The sequence below is a fragment of the Bos javanicus genome, chromosome 15 (genome assembly GCF_032452875.1).
Source record: "Bos javanicus breed banteng chromosome 15, ARS-OSU_banteng_1.0, whole genome shotgun sequence".
Lineage (NCBI taxonomy): Eukaryota > Metazoa > Chordata > Mammalia > Artiodactyla > Bovidae > Bos > Bos javanicus.
Genome location: NC_083882.1, coordinates 18168674 through 18192818, shown reverse-complemented (window position 1 = coordinate 18192818; position 24145 = coordinate 18168674). Strand labels below are relative to the sequence as shown.

The 24145-nt window shown below is 38.5% G+C and overlaps 1 protein-coding gene across 3 annotated transcripts in view; it reads left to right on the top strand.

The window, feature by feature from the left end:
• Positions 1 to 21712, top strand: part of POGLUT3 (protein O-glucosyltransferase 3) — a 32628-nt gene extending 10916 nt beyond the window's left edge. For 2 of the 3 annotated variants that reach the window (XM_061440227.1, XM_061440226.1), the window contains 7 exons: positions 6531 to 6728; positions 10808 to 11094; positions 13958 to 14174; positions 15859 to 16055; positions 17478 to 17672; positions 19916 to 20020; positions 21274 to 21712. In XM_061440227.1, the coding sequence (XP_061296211.1) occupies positions 6531 to 6728; positions 10808 to 11094; positions 13958 to 14174; positions 15859 to 16055; positions 17478 to 17672; positions 19916 to 20020; positions 21274 to 21399 (1325 nt within the window). In that variant the 3' untranslated portion in view covers positions 21400 to 21712. Of the gene's footprint in view, positions 1 to 6530; positions 6729 to 10807; positions 11095 to 13957; positions 14175 to 15858; positions 16056 to 17477; positions 17673 to 19915; positions 20021 to 21273 lie in introns of those variants that run through there. The other variant, XM_061440228.1, reaches the window with a different exon arrangement.
• The last annotated feature ends 2433 nt before the right edge of the window (positions 21713 to 24145 follow it).

Below are 24145 nucleotides of genomic sequence, written 5' to 3'. Positions count from 1 at the left end.
CTGAAGCTGAAACTCCAATACTTTGGCCACCTGATGCGAAGAACTGACTCATTGGAAAAGACCCTGATGCTGAGAAAGACTGAAGGCAGGAGGAGAAAGGGATGACAGAGAATGAGATGGTAGGATGGCATCACCGACTCAGTGAACATGAGTTTGAGCAAGCTCCAGGAGATGGTGAAGGAGAGGGAAGCCTGGCATGCTGAAGTCCATGGGGTCACAATCAAACACGACTGAGCAACTGAACTGAAATGGGCTTTTAAACCTACCCAAAGGAGAAATTCAGACTTAAATTAAAGAAAGTAGGGAAAACCATGTGACCATTCAGGTAGAACCTAAATCATATCCCTTATAATTACACAGTAGAAGTGACAAATAAATTCAAGGGATTAGATCTGATGACAGAATGCCTGAAGAACTATGGACAAGTTAGTAACATTGTAAAGGAAGCAGTGATCAAAATCATCCCCAAGAAAAGGAAATGTAAAAGGGCAAAATGGTTGTCTGAGGAGGCCTTACAAATAGCTGAGAAAAGAAGAGAAGGCAGAGAAGAAAAAGAAAGATATACCCATCTGAATGTAATTCCAAAGAATAACAAGAAGAGGTAAGAAAGCCTTCTTAACTGACCAATGCAAAGAAATGGAGGGAAAACAATAGAATGGGAAAGACTAGAGATCTCTTCAAGAAAATTGGAGATTCCAAGGGAACATTTCATGCAAAGATGTGCACAACAAAGGACATAAATGGCATGGACTTAGAAGAAGAAGATATTAAGAAGAGGTGGCAAGAATACACAGAAGAACCATACAAAAAATATTTAATGACCCAGGTAATCACGATGGTGTGATCACTCACCTAGAGCCAGTTGTCCTGGAGTGTGAAGTCAAGTGGGCCTTAGGAAGCATCACTATGAACAAAGCTAGTGGAAGTGATGGAATTCCAGTTGAGCTATTTCAAATCCTGAAAGATGATGCTGTGAAAGTGCTGCAATCAATATGCCAACAAATTTGGAAAACTCAGCAGTGGCCACTGAACTGGAAAAGGTCAGTTTTCATTCCAATCCCAAAGAAAGGCAATGCCAAAGAATACTCAAACTATGCACTATTACACTCATTTTACATGCTAGCAAAGAAATGCTCAAAATTCTCCAAGCCAGGCTTTAACAGTACATGAACTGAGAACTTCCAGATATTCAAGCTGGATTTAGAAAAAGGTTGAGGAACCAGAGATCAAATTGCCAACATCCGTTGGATCATAGGAAAAGCAGGAGAATACAGAAAAACATCTACTACTTCTTCATTGACTATGCTAAATCTTTTGTGTGGATCACAACAAATTGTGAAAAATTCTTCAAGAGATGGGAATACCAGACCACCTTACTTACCTCCTGAGAAATCTGTATGCAGGTCAAGAAGCAACAGTTAGAACTGAACATGAAACAATGGACTAATTCCAAATTGGGAAAGGAGTACAGCAAAGCTGTATATTGTCACCCTGCTTATTTAACTTATATGCAGAGTACTTTATGTGAAATGCCAGGCTGGATGAAGCACAAGCTGGAATCAAGATTGCCAGGAGAAATATCAGTAACCTCTATATACAGATGACACCACCCTTATGGCATAAAGCAAAGAGGAACTAAAGAGCCTCTTCATGAAAGTGAAAGAGAAAAGTGAAAAAGCTGACTTAAAACTCAACATACAAAAAACAAAGATCATGGCATCTGGTCCCATCACTGCATGGCAAATAGATGGGGAAACAACGGAAACAGTGACAGACTTTATTTTCTTGGGCTCCAAAATTACTGCAGATGGTGACTGCAGCCATGAAATTAAAAGTTGCTTGCGCCTTGGAAGAAAAGCTATAACCAATCTAGACAGCATATTAAAAAGCAGAGACATTACTTTGCAACAGACTTCTGTATGGTCAAAGCCATGGTTTTTCCAGTAGTCATGTTTGGATGTGAGAGTGGATCATCAAGAAGGCTGAGCACTGAACAATTGATGCTTTTGAAATATGGTGTTGGAGAATACTCTTGAGAGTCCTTTGCACTGCAAAGCGATCAAACCAGTCAATCCTAAAGGAAATCAGTTCTGAATATTCATTGGGTTGACTGATGCTGAAGCTGAACCTCCAGTACTTTGGCCACCTGATGTAAAGAGATGATTCATTAGAAAAGATCCTGATGCTGGGAAAGATTGAAGGCAGGAGGAGGAGGGGATGGCAGAGGATGAGGTGGTTGGATGGCATCACCAGCTCAATGGACATGAGTTTGAGCAAGCTCTGGGAGATGGTGAAGGACAGGGAGGCCTGGTGTGCTGCAGTCCATGGAGTGACAAAGAATCTGACATGACTGAGCAACTGAACTGAACTGAACTCATAGTTAACTTACAATGTTTCAGGCCCACAGGAAGGTGATTCAGTTATACACATACACATATATTATTTTTCAGATTATTTTCCACAGTAGAATATTATAAGATATTGACTATAGGTTCCTGTGCTATACAGTAAATTTTTGCTGCTTATTGCATATCTAATTTTTAAAATTAGAAATCAAGCATTCTAGTCACACTAAGTCAAACAGGTGAAATCAAAATATCATACAGTTTTTAATTAGGTAAAGATTCATGTTTTCTAAAATATATATAATACATACTATTTATATGTATACAAAAACTTTTCTACTTTGCTTGATAAAGGCTTGAGAAAGCACTTAAGAAAAAAAAAAAGAAGAAGAGATAGAGAAATTGGGAAACATAAGTAAATGAAATGGGAGCACTGAATATGAAATGACAAAAGTAAAACAAACTAGATAAAAATAAAGGATCATCATATAGTCCATTTGTTTTTAAACATGGCTGCTCAATAGAAACATACCTGGAGCTCTGGAGAAAAAAAGCAATACCTGAACATTTGTATTCTTCAAGAAAAAACCAAGATAATTCTTATATGCATCTGGATTTCAAAAAATGATTACAGGTTTTTCTATTAGTTCCTAGTTTTTGGTGATATAGAGTTCTATTATTTTTCTGTTGACCAATCATGATACAGTGGTATTAAGTGAGTAACAGTTACATAATCACAATAGTAAAAGATGCTTATCAGTTTTCACATCAATAACCAAACACAAAATAAAAGATAATTACAATTGCAAGCCATATGAGGAACATGATTAACCTAACAATAGAAAATAATTACATACAATTTGGGGGGGAGTCAAGGAGAGTGATGTGGAAGTGCATACATGCACATGTTTTCATCTGTCCAGCCAGTCTATGTCTTTTGGTTGGTGCATTTAATTCACTTATATTATGATAACTATCAATATGTATGAACCTGTCACCATTTTCTTAATTATTTGGTATTCATTTTTTGTAGGTCTTTTCCTTCTCTTGTGTTTCCTACCTAGGGAAGTTCCTTAGCATTTGTGATAAAACTGGTTTGGTGGTACTGAATTCTCTTAACTTTTGCTTGTCTGGAAGGCTTTTGATTTCTCCATCAAATCTGAAGGACAGACTTGCTGGGTAGAGTATTTTTGGTTGTCGGCTCTTCCCTTTCATCACTTGGAATATATCATGCCATTCCCTTCTGGCTTGAGTTTCTGTTGAGAAATCAGCTGACAACCTGAAAGGAGTTCCCTTGTATGTTATGTGTCATTTTTTCCTTGTTGCTTTTAATGTTTTATCTCTGTCTTTAATTTTTGTCAGTTTGATTACTATGTGTCTTGGTGTGTTCCTCCTTGGGACTCTCTGTGCTTCCTGAACTTTGTTGACTATTTCCTTTCCCATGTTAGGAAAATTTTTAGCTGTTATCTCTTCAGATATTTTCTCAGGTCCTTTCTATCTTTATGCTCCTTATGGGACCCCTATAATGTGAGTGTTGATGCATTTAATGTTCTGTCACAGGTCTCTTAGGCTGTCTTCCTTTTTTTTTTTTTTTTTAATTCTTTTTTCTATATTCTGTTCTGTGGCATTGATTTATACCATTGTGCCCTCAAGGTCATTTAGCTGTTCTTTGCCTCAGTTATTCTCTTGATTCCTTCTAGTGTATTATTCAATCTCTGTTTTTTGTTCTTTAGTTCTTCTAGGTCTTTGGTATGCATTTCTTGCATCTCTTCCATTGTTTTCCCAAGATCCTGGATCATGTTCATTATCATTATTCTGAATTCTTTTTCTGGAAGGTTGCCTATCTCCAGTTCATTTAGTTGTTTTCTCAGGGGTTTTATCTTGTCCCTTCATTTGACAGATAGCTTTCTGCTTTTTCATCCTGATTAACTTTCTGTGATATGGTTTTTTCTCACATCTGTGGGATTGTGGTACTTCTTGCTTCTTCTGTCTGCCCTCTGGTGGAGGAGCCTGCTGCTAAGTCGCTTCAGTCGTGTCCGACTCTGTGTGACCCCATAGACGGCAGCCCACCAGGCTCCCCCGTCCCTGGGATTCTCCAGGCAAGAACACTGGAGTAGGTTGCCATTTCCTTCTCCAATGCATGAAAGTGAAAAGTGAAAAGTGAAGTCTCTCAGTCGTGTCCAACTCTAGCGACCCCATGGACTACAGCCTACAAGGCTCCTCTGTCCATGGGATTTTCCAGGCAAGAGTACTGGACTGGGGTGCCATTGGAGGAGCCTGAGGCTTGTGTAAACTTCCTGATGGGAGTCACTGGTGGTGGGAGAAATTGGGTCTTGCTCTGGTGGGCAAGGCCTTGCTCAGTAAACCTTTAACCCAATTATCTGCTGATGGGTAGGATTGTGCTCCGTCCCTATTAGTTGTCTGGCCTGAGGCGACCCAACCCTGGGGTCTATGGTTGGGTTAATGGAAACCTCCAAGAGGGCTTATGCCAAGAGGAACCTTCTGGGACTGCTGCCGCCAGTTCCCCCATCCCTGTGGTGAGCCTCTGCCAGCCCACACCTCTATAGGAGACCCTCAAACACTGGCAGGTAGTTTTGTTCAGTCTCCTGTGGGGTCAGTGCTCCTTTCCTCAGGGTCTTTGTGCGCACTGGATTTTGTTTGTGCCCTGCAAGACTGGAGTCTTTTCCCTCAGTCCTGTGGAAGTCCTATAACCAAGTCCTGCTGGCTTTCAAGGTCAGATTCCCTGGGGATTCCCAGTTGCCTTGTCAGATATCCAGGCTGGGAAAACTGACATGGGATTCAGAACCTTCACAATGTGGGAGAACTTCTTTGGTATTATTTTTCTCCAGTTTGTCGGTCACCCATCTGGTCAGTATGGGATTTGATTTTTTTGTGATTGTACCTCTCCTATGATCTTACTCCAGCTGCTTCTTTGTCTTTTGGTGTGGGGTATCTTATTTTATTGGGTACCAGCATTCTGTTAGTGATTCTTCAATCAGAGATCAGATCAGTTGCTCAGTCATGTCCGACTCTTTGCGACCCCATGAATCGCAGCACACCAGGCCTCCCTGTCCATCACCAACTCCCGGAGTTCACTGAGACTCACGTCCATCTTGTCAGTGATGCCATCCAGCCACCTCATCCTCTGTTGCCCCCTTCTCCTCCTGCCCCCAATCCCTCCCAGCATCAGGGTCTTTTCCAATGAGTCAACTCTTCACATGAGGTGGCCAAAGTACTGGAGTTTCAGCTTTAGCATCATTGCTTCCAAAGAAATCCCAGGGCTGATCTCCTTCAGAATGGACTGGTTGGATCTCCTTGCAGTCCAAGGGACTTGCAAGAGTCTTCTCCAACACCACAGTTCAAAAGCATCAATTCTTCGGCGCTCAGCCTTCTTCACAGTCCAACTCTCACATCCATACATGATCACAGGAAAAACCATAGCCTTGACTAGACGGACCTTTGTTGGCAAAGTAATGTCTCTGCTTTTTAATATGCTGTCTAGGTTGGTCATAACTTTCCTTCCAAGGAGTAAGTGTCTTTTAATTTCATGGCTGCAGTCACCATCTGCAGTGATTTTGGAGCTCAGAAAAATAAAGTCTGACACTGTTTCCATTTTTCCCCATCTATTTCCCATGAAGTGATGGGACCAGATGCCATGATCTTAGTTTTCTGAATGTTGACCTTTAAGCCAACTTTTTCACTCTCCACTTTCACTTTCATCAAGAGGTTTTTTAGTTCCTCTTCACTTTCTGCCATAAGGGTGGTGTCATCTGCATATCTGAGGTTATTGATATTTCTCCCAGCAATCTTGATTCCAGCTTGTGTTTCTTCCACTCCAGCGTTTCTCATGATGTACTCTGCATAGAAGTTATAAACAGGGTGACAATATACAGCCTTGACGTACTCCTTCAGTAACTAGTTGCAATTCTGGTGCTCTCACAGGAGATGAGCACACATCCTTCTATTCTGCTATCTTGAGCTGCAGGCCTCAATTGCTTGGTTTAGAAGACCTAAACCAAATATAGTTACTGGTGTCAAAGATCTTCAAAGCTAAAATAATTTTGTTTACCATTGATGAAATGGTAAAAATAATAAACTTCTGTGAAAGTTAAATAGAAGAAAAAATAAACTTCTGTGAAACAGAACCATGAAATAGAAATACTTATACTTTTTTTTTTTTTCCAGGTCAAACACTATTCAGAGTAGTAATCAAATCTCTGTCACCTAAAGAGTTAGTTCGGATTCATGTCCCTAAACCTTTGGACAGGAATGATGGAACATTTTTGATGCGATATAGGATGTATGAAACTGTCAGTAAAGGGCTGAAAATAGAAGTCCTTTATGGTGATGAACATGTTGCTCAGTCTCCCTATATTTTGAAAGGTAAGTAATTATTACATAAACCAGAGCCAACCTTATGTGTAGAACCCATGGCTTTCAGATTGCATTATGATGATGTTAAAGACATGTGCAAAAGGATAAATGTGATATATGTACCTCCTGGAATTCAATTCTCTTAATATCTTAGGGGAGAGAAAAATTAAGTAATTTAAAGAGATTTAAATGACAAGCAGAAACATTCTTGTGTATTTACCCAGGTAGTTACCATATTTAGTACTCTTCATTCTTTTGCATAGGTACATGTTTTCATTTAGTACTATTTGCCTTCTACCTAAAGAATTCCTATTAACTTTTCATTTAATGTGAGGATGATGGTGATTAGTTCTTCCAGCTTTTAGCTATCTGAAAATATCTTTATGTTGTCTTTATTTTGAGAGATATTTTGCCTGGTAGAATTATTAGTTCAGTTCAGTTGCTCAGTCATGTCTGACTGTTTGCAGCCCCGTGGACTGCAGCATGCCAGGCTTCCCTGTCCATCACCATCTCCTGGAGCTTGCTCAAACTCATGTCCATTGAGTTGGTGATGCCATCCAACCATCTCATCCTCTGTCATTCCTTTCTCCTCATGCCTTCAATCTTTCCCAGCATCAGGGTCTTTTCTAAAGAGTCAGTTCTTCACATCAGGTGGCCAAAGTATGAGAGTTTCAGCTTCAACATCAGTCCTTCCAATGAATATTCAGGACTGATTTCCTTTAGGATTGACTGGTTGGATCTCCTGGCTGTCCAAGGGACTCCCAAGAGTCTTCTCCAACACCACAGTTCAAAAGCACCAATTCTTCAGCGCTCAGCTTTCTTTATGGTTCAACTATCACATCCATACATGACTACTTGAAAAACCGTAGTTTTGACCAGACGGACCTTTGTTGGCAAAGTAATGTTTCTGCTTTTTAATGTGCTGTTTAGGTTGGCCATAGCTTTTCTCCCAAGAAGCAAGCAACTTTCAATTTCATGGCTGCAGTCACCATCTGCAGTGATATTGGGCCCAAGAAAATGTCTGTCACTGTTTCCATTGTTTCACCATCTATTTGCCATGAAGTGATGGGACTGGAAGTCATGATCTTTGTTTTTTGAATGTTGAGTTTTAAACCAGCTTTTCACTCTCCTCTTTCACTTTCATCAAGAGGCTCTTTAGTTCCTCTTCACTTTCTGCCATAAGGGTGGTGTCATCTGCATATCTGAGGTTATTGATATTTCTCCCAGCAATCTTGATTCCAGCTTGTGCTTCATCCTGCCCTGCATTTCACATGATGTACTTTGCATATAAGTTAAATAAGCAGGAGGACAATATACAGCCTTGACATACTCCTTTCCTAATATGGAACCAGTGCATTGTTCCATGTATGGTTCTAACTGTTTCTTCTTGACCTGCATACAGATTTCTGAGGAGGCAGGTAAAGTGGTCTGGTATTTCCATCTCTTGAATTTTCCTCATTTTGTTGTGATCCACACATTCAAAGGCTTTAGTGTAGTCAATGAAGCAAAAGTAGATGTTTTTCTGGAACTCTATTGCTTTTTCTATGATCCAATGTAGGTTGGCAATTTGATCTCTGATTCCTCTGCCTTTTGTAAATCCAGCATGAACATCTGGAAGTTCTCAGTTCATGTACTGTTGAAGCCTGGCTTGGAGAATTTTGAGCATTACTTTGCTAGCATGTGAGATGAGTGCAATTGTGCAATAGCTTGAACATTCTTTGGCACTGCCTTTCTTTGGGATTGGAATGAAAACTGACCTTTTCCAGTCCTGTGACCACTGCTGAGTTTTCCAGATTACCTGGCATGTTGAGTGCAGCACTTTCATAGCATCATCTTTTAGGATGTGAAACTGCTTAACTGGAATTCCATCACCTCCACTAGCTTTTTTTGCAGTGATGCTTCCTAAGGCTCACTTGACTTTGCATTCCAGGATGTCTAGCTGTAGGTGAGTGATCACACCATCATGGTTATCTGCGTCATGAAGATCTTTTTTATAGTTCTTCTGTGTATTCCTGCCACCTCTTCTTAATACCTTCTTCTTCTGTTAGGTCCATACTGTTTCTGTCCTTTATTGTGCCCATCTTGGCATGAAATGTTCCCTTGGTATCTCTAATTTTCTTGAAGAGATCTCTAGTCTTTCTCATTCTATTGTTTTCCTCTGTTTTCTTGCATTGATCACTGAGGAAGTCTTTCTTATCTCTCCTTGCTATTCTTTGGAACTCTGCATTCAAATGGATTATTCTTTCCTTTTCTCCTTTGCTTTCGATTGACTTTTTTTTTTCCCCCTTTGAGTACTTGAAATATATTGTTCTGTTATCTTCTATATCTTCTCACTTGCATTATTTCCAGTTATAAATCTGCCATTTTCTATATCTTTGATCCCCTGCTAAATATTTTTCTCTTTATCAGTTGTTTTGAGCAATTTGATTATTATGTGCTTTGGTGTAGGTTTCTTCATATTTCTTATGCTTGAGATTTGTGGATCTTTCATTTTATAGCTTTCATCAAATCCAGCATAAAAGTGGCCATAAATTCTTCAAATATTTTTTCTGTTCTATCTCAGCTGTCTTCCAAGAATTCTGATTACCCATACATTAGGCTTGAAATTACCCCATGACTCGATTAAGCTCTTTTCACTTAAAATTATATTTTTCTCCATTTCATTTTATATAGTTTCTATATGTTTAAGTTTACAATCTTTCTATTATGTTCAATTTGTCATTAATTCTATCCAGTGTATTTCTCATTGCTCAATGCTTTCTCATCTTCTTGAGATTTTCTCTAGGATGCAATTAAGTTGTTTGGAAGTAACTTGATCCTTCAAATTTTCTTTTACAATTTATTAGGCAGGCCCAGAGCCATGTTTAGTCTAGGGCTAATTATTCCTTATTACTCAGGCAATACATCTCTGCATATTCTGTCCAACCTCTATGAATTAGGATGCTTTCCAGTTTGGTTTGTATGAATAGGCACTTTTTCCAGCCCTGTATGAACCATGGGTATTGTTGCCTCTAATCCTTATGGCCTTATGGATAGTTCTTTCTTTGTTTTGGACAGTTTATTCAAACATACATATTGATCAGTATGCCTTAAATATTTGAGAGGAACCTTGTACAGATCTATGGAGTTCTGTCTCTGTGCAGTATATTCTACAACTTCTAGCTGCCTTGGACTTTCAGCTCTGTCTCAACTCAGTGACACTTCTGGGCTCTGCCCAGATTGTTCCTGCCTGTTGCACAACCTAGAAACTCCCTTGGGCAGTAAACTTGAAGAACTATAGAGTTTACCTCATTTGTTTGTCATCTCTCAAACTCTATCCATTGCCTGATGGCCAATGTCTTAAAAAACTATTGTTTCATATATTTTATCCATATTTTTGTAGTTTTCGGTAGGACGCTTAAATTGATCCCTATTTCTTATGCTGGTCTGAAGTAGAAATCCTCAAGAAAATTAAATAGCTTTTAAAATTATTTTTATATTAAATATGGATATATTGTGAAATAAGATAAATTTTAAACAAATTCTTTTTTAAATGAGTCTTCAGAATAGTTTCATACTTATGTCTGACCACTTTAAGCTTATACTTCAAGATGTCCCTGAGTTTCATATTTCCTTTTTGAGATGTGCTGATGGAGGTAATTTTAGGAATTCAGAGGAAGAGACCTTATCTTGTCTTTAAAAATCACCAGCCTTACTACATAACCATGCCTAAAAAGGAATACATTCTCTTTTTCCTTGTTGAAAGGTAAGTTTTATGCTCATCAGCCATTTATAGCTCATTGGAAATAAATTTATCAATGAATTGAATGAGTAGGTTACACTGGGAGATAATATGCTATATGTTACATTGAGAGAGTATATGCTATACTAGGTTATCTAGGGTGGGGTGAAAATGGGACAGAAGGTAAGAGCACAAGACTCTGACATTACTTTTACCACTGATTTGTTTACAGTAGATTATCCCTGTCTGGATAATCTTAGAGTTTACCAAGAAGTCATCCCATGCTCACAGCAGTGGCAGAAACAACTCCCTGTGTTGCATTGCTTGTTAATGGAGCTTGGCATTCCACATGTTTTGCTTTCCTTAGGACCAGTGTACCATGAGTACTGTGAGTGTCCAGAAGAGGATCCTCAGTCCTGGCAGAAAACTCTGTCTTGTCCAGACAAGGAACCACAGATTGAAAAAGATTTTGCTTCTTTCCCCAGCATTAATCTCCAGCAGATGCTAATTGAAGTTCCGAAAAGGTTTGGGGATGAGAGGGGTGCTATTGTTCATTACACGATTCTCAATAACCACATCTACCGAAGATCTTTAGGGAAATACACAGACTTCAAAATGTTCTCAGATGAGATTTTGCTGTCACTAGCAAGAAAGGTATGAGAATGAATTCATTGATTCCAAAACCAAAATAGTTTAAGTATTTATTTGTAACATTTAATTCTTAGAATAATAATGGTAAAGAATGAAAATGGATTCCAGGCTTGCAAATGTACATCTGTCTACCACCTAAATATGGATCAGTTGGATTTCTCTTTCCTTTAATATTTAAGTTAAATAGTTTGAGCCCTCATCTCAGGTAGGTAGACCGTATAGCACTCTCCCAAGTCCTCTGTGAACTCCCAGACACTTATAGTTGCAAGGTGACTTCTTGAGCTTCCCCGTTCCCGCTGAATACTCCTTCCATTCAGATTTCACTTCCTGCAGCAGTTTTCCTCTTGTCACTTCAAAATAAGTTGAACTTAGGACACATTTTCGTTGTTTTAATCCTAAGTGCTTCTAAAAGATCGTGTGCATGGTACACTTTGTTGTTGAGGTACCAGAGAGAGGTTATTTTGTGCCAATGCAGAATAAGCAAAACAAAAATCCTAACATGTAAAAATAGACATCCCTGTGTAAAGTAAGACTCTCAGTCATCCTTACCTCTGGGAATTTCTCACTGGCTGACCCTGATCTTCATGTCTAGGCTTCTTATGAAACATGATGGGAGCTTCTGTCTTCCAAAAGATTTCATATCCCCAGCACCTCCTCCTTCTATCCCTCTATTCAGCCCTTCTTTCCATATTTACAAAACTCCTATAAATCCTCTGAAGCAGAGCAATTCAAACTACCTTTTGTTATTCCTTATTCCCAATCGTGCTGAATAAAGGAGGAAGAATGGGCATTCTTTTTTTACCTTTCTCATCTAGAAAGGCCATGAAGGTAGTTTTCTTACCCAAACGCCACCTTTCCTGATATGAGTTATATATTCCCAAGCATATGAAATATGGGACTGCAATCAATTCTTATTTTAAAGAGCAGCTGCCTCCTGCCTCCCCATCAGCCCGTCATATGAGCATATTATGGGCATCTGATCCTAAAGGCGGTTCCTTCTTCCTGGACTACCACCAGTCCACTCTGCCCTGTGTTTCCGTATCTCTGTGCTTATGTGGTTTTCAACTAGGAATGATTTGCCTCTGAGAGGAATTTGGCAATGTTGCAACTGGGGACTTGCTACTGCACCTGGTGGCTAGAGGCCAGGGATTCTGCTAATTCTACAATGTGCAGGACAACGCCCTCAGGATAGCATTACCCAAACCAAAATGTCAGTGGTGCCACGATTGAGAAATCCTCCTCTACAGTGAAAACTTCTGATGTGGAGCTTATGGCCTGTACAGCCCATCTGGCTCCTCTGTCCATGGGATTTTCCAGGCAAGAATCCTGGAGTGGGTTGCCATTTCCTTCTCCAGGGGATCTCCCCAACCCAGGGATCGAACCCAGGTCTCCTGCATTGCAGGCAGGCTCTTTACGGTTTGAGCCACCAGGGAATCCCTTATTAAATAAGCTACTAAATGATAGTAGGGGAGCACTAGTGTGAAGAATCATATCCCTTTGCCCTTCCCTTTTGTTCCAGGTTCTTTGCCCAGTGACTAAAAAGGGATTTAAGATAAATGAGACTCACCTCTGGTTATTGAACAGCTCACTCTAGGGGAACTTGTTTTTGTTATTCAGAAGTGAGGATGGGATATGAACACAAGCAACATTATACCACAACATGATAGGCACATAAGAAAAGTAGGTAACCCAGAGTTAAAATGTCTGAGGAAGGCAAGTCATAGAGGAGGTAATATTTGCTCTGGGTGTGGAGGATGAAAAGAGATTGCCAAGTGAATAAGTAGGAGAAGGGCATTCCAAGTAAAGAGAATTACATGTTAAAGTGCATGGCATTTTCAGAGAGTAAAGTTTTCTGGTCCTTGGGCAGATGGAAGATGACATTCAAAGCTAAGTGGGAGCAAGATAGTGAGGGCCTGAATTCCAGCCAGGGGGTTTAGACCTTGTCCTATAGGATTAAGGTACTCTTAAGCTTAGTAGTAACATTAATTTGGGTTTTAGAAAATTTGAACAACAATGTGGACAGCAGGAGAGGCTAGAATCAGAACATCTAGTAAGGGACAAGTATTGGAACAGTCTAGGGAAGAGATGATAAAGGCCTAAACTACGGCATTGAGCATGAAGATGGAAATGGATGGCAGATTCCAAAAACAAACACGGTTGTTATAAAGAGTTTTGATAGTGAAGGAAAACAAGGGCTTGGGTCTAACTTTATAGATTCTCACTTAGGCTGCTGGCAGAAAGGGTGCTTGAAGCCATTCATTCACACCTTTCTGCAAAGTTTCCATAACTATAGTTACATACACACAAGTTTTAAATGCCAGCTCTGAAGAGAGGTGGCTACTTCCTGCTTAAGTGAATTGTCGTGCATCATCCTCACCCTGGATTTTCCTCTTTCTTAAAAAAAAAATTATTTATTTGTTTATTTTTGGCTGTGCTGGGTCTTTGTTGCTGCACAGGCTTTTCTCTAGTTGTGGTGAGCGGGGACTATTCTCTAACTGTGGTGTGCAGGCTTCTCATGGCTGTGGGTTCTCCTGTTGCCGAACACGGGCCATAGGGCATGCAGGCTTCAGTAGTTGCAGCACATGGGCTCAGTAGTTGTGGCCCATGGGCTTAGTCACCCTGCAGCATGTGGGATCTTCCCTACCCAGGCATTAAACCTGTGTCTCCTGCATTGGTAGGCAGATTCTTTACCACTGAGCCACCGGGGAAGCCCCTTGATTATCTGATACTACTGATGACTGAGAAGCATCCTTCTCTCTTCCATTTTCAAATTTATCAGAAAATTTTAAAAGTCAAAGAACCAAAGCATTTAGTATCAAAGACTGAGGTCTTCCCGACACTGATAAACATTCTTTTGTTTATTTAGGTCCTTCTCCCAGATTTAGAATTTTATGTTAATCTTGGAGACTGGCCTTTGGAGCATCGAAAAGTCAATGAAACCCCTGGCCCTTTACCTATCATTTCATGGTGTGGCTCTCTGGATTCACAAGATGTTATCCTTCCAACATATGACATCACCCACTCCACACTTGAAGCTTTGAGGGGTGTTACAAATGATCTCCTGTCTATTCAGGGAAATACAGGTAAAAGTCATTCTCTAAGAAAAAGCTTAAAAGTTAAAAAGGTGAAAGGAATGTTCACTCAGAGAGAGTATGTCTATATATTTAAATAACCATTGTTCTTCTTTTCTAACCAGGAAAAGAGGAAAACAGCAGTCTGAACTCTAAAGTGGTTTTTGTTTAGGATTCTTCTAATTCAAAAATCAAAGATACATGAGCTGGGCTAGTAATGTCCAAAATCTACTGTAACTGAGTCTCCTTTGAGTTGGTCACATGTAAATACCATTTGAAAATATATTAAAAAAATTTTTTTGTTTGTTTTCTTTTTAAAATTGTATTATTTATTTATTTGGCTGCATTGGGTCTTAGTTGCAACATGGGGGATCTTCACTGCATCATGTAGGATTTTTTGCTGCCACTCAGACTCTCTAGTTGTGGTGTACAGGCTCAGCAGTTCTCCTGCATGGCCTAAGTTGCTCCGTGGCACATGAGACCTTAGTTCCCCCACCAGGGATCAAATCTGCCTCCCCTGCATTGCAAGGTGGATCCTTAACCACTGGACCACCAGAGAAGTCCCATAAAAATACGTATTTGGTAAAACTTTCACTTAATGGTGACTCCAGTGCCTTTATATTGCTGGATGAAATGAGGGAGAATTCTGAAAAATATAAAGTTTATTCATATGTAAGAGAACTATGATATAATTTGGATATTATAGCCTCCAGTAAGAAATTCTCTTCCCGGTTTCTGTCTCTCTTGATCCTTTACAATCTGAATTCCTTGCCTCCTATTTAATGGCCTTAGGTTTATGCACACCATTTTATTAAACTGAACTCCCTGAGTAGAAAAAAACACTACCTGTCTTTACAAGCGTTCATTTCTATTTAGATCAGGTCAAGTGGACTTATTTTATAGACAAGACTAGAGACTCCTTGTAACGTCTCTAAAGATAATGGGAAATGAAAACTGACCTACTTTTTATTTGATATCGGTAAATTCCTGAAAAGTGTGCTAAAATAGTAAAGCGGTTGACCACCCCCTAGTTTCTGTGATTTATGATTTATCCCTTAGAACACTGAGAAGTGTTAACTAATGACTTCTTTTTAGAATGATAGAAAGAGATCTAAATTAATTCTTCCTGATTATTTCCCTCCCAGGAAAGAGAGAATATAAATATATATACATAGTTGAGTTATACATATGTATTTTCATTTAACAGCTTATTAGAAAAATTCTTCAGTGTATTCAAATTGATGTGCTCAAAATTCTGAGTGACCTAAGAATTAAAGTTGTGTGGGTGTTACTTAATTGTATAGTTTGTTATAGTCACTCTAAGAATGAAAGTCTAGTCTGTGTGTGTGTGTGTGTGTGTGTGAAGCACAAAAGAAGTGTTAACTAATGTGAAGAAACTAATGTGAACCAAGTCATGGAATCTCTTTTTGCTTTTAACTTGATCCAGCATTGTTTTGGATAATTCCTGAAGTCATACCACAGGAACTCAACCTTTTGAGGGAGTTATCATTAGTACACAAAAGGATAAAAATTAGAGCATATTTTTCAGAAGTTACACTTACTTTAGAAGATGTATTGATGATAAAAGAGCTTTAGCATCTTAAATAACAAAGGTAGATTAAAGATGACTATACTTACCATAATACAAAAATGTCAAATTCATATTAGTATTTTTTTTATGGTCTCAAACATCTAGGACCTTCCTGGATCAACAAAACAGAGAAAGCTTTCTTCAGAGGTAGAGATAGCCGAGAGGAGAGGCTCCAGTTGGTGCAGCTGTCCAAGGAAAATCCACAGCTACTAGATGCAGGAATCACAGGATACTTCTTCTTCCAAGAGAAAGAAAAGGAGCTTGGAAAAGCTAAATTGATAGGTTTCTTTGACTTCTTTAAGGTATGTGATTAGGTCTTCCTGGATAGATATGAAGTGATGAACTTGTGTTAAAAGTCAAACAAACAGCTGGGGTTGGGCAGATTTCTACCCAGATTTTATGACCCAGCACACACATTCTTTTCAGACACAGAGAATTACAAAACTCGTGCAATTTCTTTTTCGTTTGTTGTTAACTTTGTCTACAAATAGCTCAGAACTGTATTTAGTACTCAAAATATAGTACAAGGATTAGTTTAGGATTTTGGTATATTTCCATGTTTTTCTCTTTTTTGTATTTTTTTTAATAAACTGGGAATATAAATGTCTCACATAAAATGGTCTTGTAAATAAATAAAAACAGTTTGAATTTCATGCTAGTAAAATGATGTTCAAGTCCCACCTCTAGTCCTGCCTGTACTAACTTTGGGGCTGTCATCTGTTTAGCACCTCTCGCCTCTAACATATGTGAGCCTGCCCAGCTCCTTCAAAGCACCGTATATGAGGCTCACGGAGATAGAGATGTGAATAACATGACAAAAACGAACTGGCTGTGACAAAATCTAAAGCCCTTGGTACCAATTATTTAAGAAAATATTCATTTTGATATATGGCAAAACCAATACAATATTGTGAAGTTAAAGAAAATAAAATTTAAAAAAAAATTCCTGGGAAAAAAAAAAAAAGAAAATATTAATTACCAAATCTGTATGTCCTCTTCCTCTCAATGTGGTATAATGAAGAGAGCATGGGATTTGGCCTCATACAATAGAGGTTTATAAAGATCTCTGAAATGAGTGTTATCATTTATTAAAAAGAAGGAGATGATAATATCTGCTTCACATTATTATACTTGAATGAAAAATGATTTTGAATTATAAATCAAAATCATTTAAAAAACAAATGTAATTTGTTTATTAATCCAACAAACATGTCGACAGTATATGAACTGTGTCACCAGCATTACACTAGTCCTTATCTTCTCCAGGTTTCTGTTTCCTCAGCTCTAAAACCAGACTTTGAGATAATGCCTTCCCTTTTCATACTTACGTGGGTGTAAGGCAAAACTGAAATAATGTATAAATTAAAGTGTAAATTATTATCAATATTAAGCTTGAATAAATATAGAGCTTTGGAAGTAGTTTTCTCACCTGGTTACAGAAATCTGAATTCCCCATTACATAGACATAGTTAAAATAGCCATTCCTATTTCCTAAAATTATTTATCACCTTATCTTTAAATATGTTGTATTTCTTAAAATTGACCTGATGAATGCTGCTTATGATTTTAATACAAAGAGAAGATGTGTGTTACAAAATAAAATGTAAAGCTTCTAAATATTATCTTGGAAAATAATTTCTTTATATTTAATATTACAATGTTGACTGGACACAGAAGTGAAGCAAATGACTGCTAAAACTTTTATGTTTGTTTTAATCTTTTAGTACAAGTATCAAGTGAATGTGGATGGGACCGTGGCTGCTTATAGATATCCATATCTCATGCTTGGTGATAGTTTGGTTCTGAAGCAGGACTCACCATATTATGAACATTTCTATATGGCACTGAAGCCATGGAAACATTATATTCCAATTAAAAGAAATCTTAGTGATCTACTAGAGAAAGTTGAATGGGCCAAGGTATGCTTTCCATAATTTTAATTTCTTTAGGCAATAACAAGTTCACCAGTATTATTTAGTTACACAAGTTTCATCATAACACAATTTGACATAATATAGGTAAATTAAATGTCATTTTGTGAAATTTTTGTTTCCCTGAAATCAACATCAGGAAGAATCAACATCAGGACCATTTTGAATGCCCCCTATCAATATGTTTGCGAAGAAGGCAATGGTACCCCACTCCAGTACTCTTGCCTGGAAAATCCCATGGATGGATGAGCCTGGTAGGCTGCAGTCCATGGGGTCGCTAGGAGTCGGACACGACTGAGTAACCATTTTCCCTTTTCACTTTCATGCATTGGAGAAAGAAATGGCAACCCACTCCAGTGTTCTTGCCTGGAGAATCCCAGGGATGGGGGAGCCTGGTGGGCTGCCGTCTCTGGGGTCGCACAGAGTCAGACACGACTGAAGTTACTTAGCAGCATCAGTATGTTTGAGGATTTTTAGAAGATTTGAAGTACAGTGTTACATACAATATAGGTTTTTCTAAAGGATCACTATTCACGCACACACACCAAATACAAATAACATACACCAAATGCAAATTACAGATTAAAAAGACCAGGGTTAAAGTGCTTTATGCACAAGAAAATATTTAAAGCAATTATGGTACCCCTTTATTTTCCCCAGTCAGAAAAAAGGGCACAAGTTTTTTAATTAATTTTTATTGAAGTAAAGTTGATTTACAGTGTTGTTAGTTTCTGCTGAACAGCAAAGTGAATCAGTTATACATACACATGTATCCATTCTTTTTTAGATTCTATTCCCATAGAGGTCATAACAGAGGACTAAGTAGAGTCCCCTGTGCTACACAGTAGGTTCTTGTTAGTTATCTGTTTTATACTGCATATATGTCAATCCTAATATCCCAATTTATCCCTCCCCTTTCCCTCTTGGAAACCATAATTTGTTTTCTATATCTGTGACTCTATTTTTGTTTTGCAAATAGATTCATTTGTATCATTTTCTTTTAGATTCCACACATAAATGCTATCATATGCTTGTCTTTCTCTGTCTTACTTCACTCAGTATTGACACTCTCTGTGTCCATCCATGTTGCTGTAAGTGGCATTATTTCCTGCTTTTTATGGCTGAGGAATATTGGAGAAGGAAATGGCAACCCACTGCAGCGTTCTTGCCTGGAGAATCCCAGGGATGGGGGAGCCTGGTGGGCTGCTGTCTATGGGGTCATACAGAGTCGGACATGACTGAAGTGACTTAGCATCAGCAGCATGGCTGAGTAATATTTCATTGTGTATATGTACCACAACTTCTTTATACATTTATCTGTCAGTGGATGCTTAGGTTTCTTCCCTATTTTGGCTGTTAAAAATAGTGCTGCAATGAACATTGGGATGCATGTATGATTTTCTCGGGATAACAAGTTCTTAACGAATGCATGCTGTACAACATCCCAATAATCACAAGCTTTCCATAAAATAAGAATTCTTTCTTTTAAAGGAAGAATACTAAAAAGCTCTTGTATTTTATTGTGAAATTATAAAATTTACCCTTCCATTGTAAGTCTTTATTCTGTTTCTGAGAAGCAATGTGGCTATGGAAACAACTGGATATCTGACACAGAATATTTTTGTGACCCTTCATAAAGACTCAGAATTGCTTGCAAATGGCTTTTCCTGGGAGCAGCATCATATAATATTAGATATTTTATAAAAGTATAATTAGGAATATTGACTATTCCTGTATTGAAGGAATAGCTGGTGAGTACTAATAACTGAATTTTTGATTACAACAATAACATAGTCTTTCATGAGTACCCTTTTAGAACAACTTTTTGGTTCAAGCTAAATATTTAAATAAGATGTTATAGCATAAAAACCAATTAATTCTATTCTAGTTTGTATTTTAATATCAAGCAGAGTTAGACTGAGGGAACAGATGATGAGCCCCAGATTCCCTGAGTAGCTTGGAAAGTACCAAGACAGTCACAATAGGGGCTGTATGTAGATTGTTGCACTAGGGGGATCCCAACCATGCATGATTATTTGCATATATAGCAGAGATGTCCAGGAAAGTACTTTGTCTGTTTCCATAGCCTCATTCTGAAGTTATATTTTCATCACATTTCATCTCTCCCATGATGTTCACGTTCAACCCTACATCTGTCCTACCTCCCACTTAGCTTTCTTTGTGAGTTGCAGGAGTAATTTTCATTCATTGTTTCTTTTTAAACTTTTCAGGAAAATGACGAAGAAGCCAAGAAGATTGCAAAAGAAGGACAGTTGACTGCTAGGGATCTGCTACAGCCACACCGGCTTTACTGCTACTATTACACAGTACTACAGGTCAGTTCAGAGGATCCATCCTGCTTGGTTGAATGTCCTCAGGCCAAAAAATGGCCTGAGTCCTTGCTTCCTGAAGGGGGTCAAGAGTCAGCCTGTGGAACTCTGGCTACACTGAGGCACCAACCTATAGAAAGATAGTGCTAAGTCCCTTTGTGGCCACCATATTTTTATCTCCGTTCAGTTTTTAGAAGAACGATGCTTATAGAGACCTTGCAAATATAGATTAAAAGCTCTGAACCTCAGAGAATATCTTTCCTCATATGGAAAACAGGAGGGTTAGACTCGAGATCATTAACATCTCTTTCTGCTCAAAATATCCACCTCTTCATTCTCCTTATTAATTAGGATTCGTGCTTTTGCTGTCAGTACAGGGTGGAAAGCAAATATTTAATTTGTTGTATAAAACAAACATGAAAAGTTGACCCTTGACCCTTGAACAAAATGGGTTTGAACCATGCAGGTCCATTTATAGGTGGATTTTTTTTTTAGTAGTAAATATTACAGTACTGAGGCTTCCCTTGTATCTCAGTGATAAATAACCTGTCTGCCAATGTAGGAGATGTAAGAGACGTGGGTTTGATCCCTGGATCAGAAAGATCCCCTGGAGAAGAAAATGGCAACCTGCTCCAGTATTCTTGCTGGAGAATCCCATGGACAGAGGAGCTTGGTGGGCTACATGGGGTCACAAGAGTCAGACACAACTGAGCACGTACAGGCACACTACAGCACTGCACGATCTGAGGACATGCGTACTGAGGAACCACAGAACTGAAAAATCCGATGTAAAGGAATATTTCAGTCAGTGGCCAAAGTGGAGGGACATTTCAGTCCCATCACCATTTGCAAAACGCACATGACTACAGGCCTAAAGGGAAGGATGTATAAAAACCACAGACTTTACTTTGAGATGCTTATCATCTTTGTTCACTGATTTGAATATTCAACAATGTTAATTATTTATTAACATATGGAGGATGAATTCAAGAAGTGCTCTTGTTCAAGTAGGGACACTTTGTTTGATGTCCCTTTCCAAGAAGATTCTTACCTATGCATACAATAGTGGATTGGGGCTCCTTGTAAGATTATGAAATAGCACACACGTGCTTATCATAACTAAAGTTAAAATGTCACTTTAGGAGGGAAATAAATCAGACCTTTGGTTTTAGTCTGAAGATACACAGCAACTAGAAACAATAGCATGAGTGGGGATGATTCAGTGGAATGAAGTTTGGACTAATCTTTCCACATTTCAGAAATACGCTGAACGCCAGTTGAGCAAACCTGAAGTACGTGATGGAATGGAACTTGTTCCTCAGCCAGATGACAGTGCATCTTTGTGCCAGTGCCACAGGAAAAGGCCTTTAAGACAAGAGCTCTAAGTTAGTCCAGATTCACGCTCCTATGTGTGCCAGCAGCAACTTTCATGGCAGCATACACATGGAATCTCAGCTGTGAAGACTGTGAAGACACCCTGGAAGGCTGGATGCAGGGGACTGCTTCTCTTTATGGTTTCATGCTATGTGGATGGACAGGGCAATATTAGAGTAAGTATTACCAAATATCTTAGTATATCAATATCTTTTCAGTAAAAACTGCTATTATCATCATCATCATCATAGTTTCTCTAAGAAGAAAACTTGGGGATCATAGTAGATAGGCTTGCCAAAATATAAATAACTTTCTATGAAACTATTTACACTGTATTTATTGGTTTCTTTCCATCCCTTCTTCACTTTCCCTCTTCCCCTTCCAGTTATGAAGAAAATATATTTTTGCAGGGCGCTACAAGCTGCTTTTGGTATTCAGTAATAGCAAGTTTCCTCTTGGAAGATCTGATATGAATAATTAAGGAAGATGAGAATGACTCTGTTATTAAAGGTAGCTTGGATACTGTGGAGGGAAATTATTTTAAAGCTCATTCATATCCTTTTAACTAAGCTTTACTCAAGGTCCAAGACAAAATTAAGCAGAGATAGTGCCTTAAGCTAATAATTCCCAGTCGATCTGAATTGGACACCCATCAAGGACCACCCAATTTTTTAAAATAGATGAGAGAATCCTATGGGTACCTTCATTATCTATATATTTGAATAGATAAATGATAACTGTAGCCATGTAGGGATCTTTAATTCTTTTTAATCTTTAAAAGGGATGCTTGAATACCTCTCCAACAAGCTCCAGGAAGCCTGATATCTTAAGATTCACTAACAAGCTAATGACAAAAGCAAGCATCTATTCTTCACTGTACCCCTTCTGTATCTCACTGTGCTATATTACTAAGATAACAACTTTGGAAATTTACTTTACCTTTTAGGACAGGGTGTAGTATTAAGACTTACAGCCCAGAAATTCATTACACACTCCTTGTAATATCACCAATCTGAAACTCAGTTCATTAAAGAACACACTCCCCAAACAGGAAATATCCACACTCCCAATTTAAAAATATTTACTCTTCTAATTGAAATATTTACCTAACCTGGAAAACAGTGTGACCACTTTAAATTAGCCATATCTATTCTTTACTGAACATCAATAGGGACACAGAATTTTTTTTAAACTAGATGAAAGCAAAACCACATTTTATAACAGTGTAATCAAAACCAAGGCCTCCCTGGTGTTCACCAGTATAAAGAATCTGCCTGCAGTACAGAAGATGCAGGAGATGTGGGTTTTATCCCTGGTTCAGGAAGATCCCCTGGAGGATGAAATGGTGACCCACTCCAGTACTCTTGCCTGGAAAATCCCATGGACAGAGGAGCCTGGCGGGCTACAGTCCATGGGGTCACAAAGAGTTGGATACAACCGAGCACCTACAGCATCTGTCCATGGAAAACACTACTACACACCAGCTGCTCAAAGCACCAGTGCATGAGTGTAAAATAAAGGGCAAGCTGTGCAGTGACTGGATCCTGTGGAGGAGATGGCTGTGAGGATATGTGAGAGTGTTAGTTGCTCAGTTGTGTCCAACTCTTTGCGACCCCATGGACTGTATGTAAGTTAATATAGTAACTACATTTATCAAAAATAAGCTATCATCATTTTGTTACAGGCAAGAATACTGGAGTGGGTAGCCATTCCCTTCTCCAGGGGATCTTCCCAACCCAGGGATCAAACCCAGGTCTCCTGCATTACAGGTGGATTCTTTACCATTTGAACCACCAGAAAAACCCCAATAAAATGTTGGAAACATGTTAGTCATCATGAGGGAGCTGGCTAAATAGATATCTATACATCAAGGAATACAGTTTAACCATTAAACAGAATGCTATGCTAAGTCACTTCAGTTGTGCCCGACTCTGTGTGACCCCATAGATGGCAGCCCACCAGGCTCCTCTGTCCCGGGGATTCTCCAGGCAAGAACACTGGAGTGGGTTGCCATTTCCTTCTCCAATGCATGAAAGTGAAAAGTGAAAAATGAAAGTGAAGTCGCTCAGTCGTGTCTGACTCCTAGCGACCCCATGGACTGCAGCCCACCAGGCTCCTCCATCCATGGGATTCCCCAGGCAAAAGCACTGGAGTAGGGTGCCACTGCAGCATGAATTACCTCTAAATGCACCATCATGAAAGCGTTTCATGACAGTGTTCAGTGAAAAAAGTTACAGAAGAACATGTATAGTGTGACACCATATATGTAAAAAACCAAAATGTATCCATATGGTTGAAAGGATATTCACCAATATCTGAGGAGGGAATGGAGAGAAGGGAATTTTTACTTTTGCCTTAAACTTGTCTATGGTATTTAAAATGTTTTTACTGTAAGTATGAGTCAGATTGGACAACAATGAAAAATACAAACCTAGGAAAAGAAAATAAATGCATAAAAGATATATTAAGAAGATAAAATGAATATTTATATTTCCTTTGTGCTATTTTAAAATTTACTATGTCTAGAATTTTGTATCATGGGATATATTATTCACACTTTTTAAATAAAGTACACTTTCTAAAGAAATTTGAAAAAGATAAATTTTGTTTTTTAAGAAAGAGGATTGAACCACCTATAGTTTTGGTATTTCTGTAACTGGGTTGGTCTAGTTTTAATTCTATTATGTCTTCATGAATGAATGAATTAAAACTTCTATCACCAACACTGAATCCCTAGTGAGTAGAAATTAATATTGA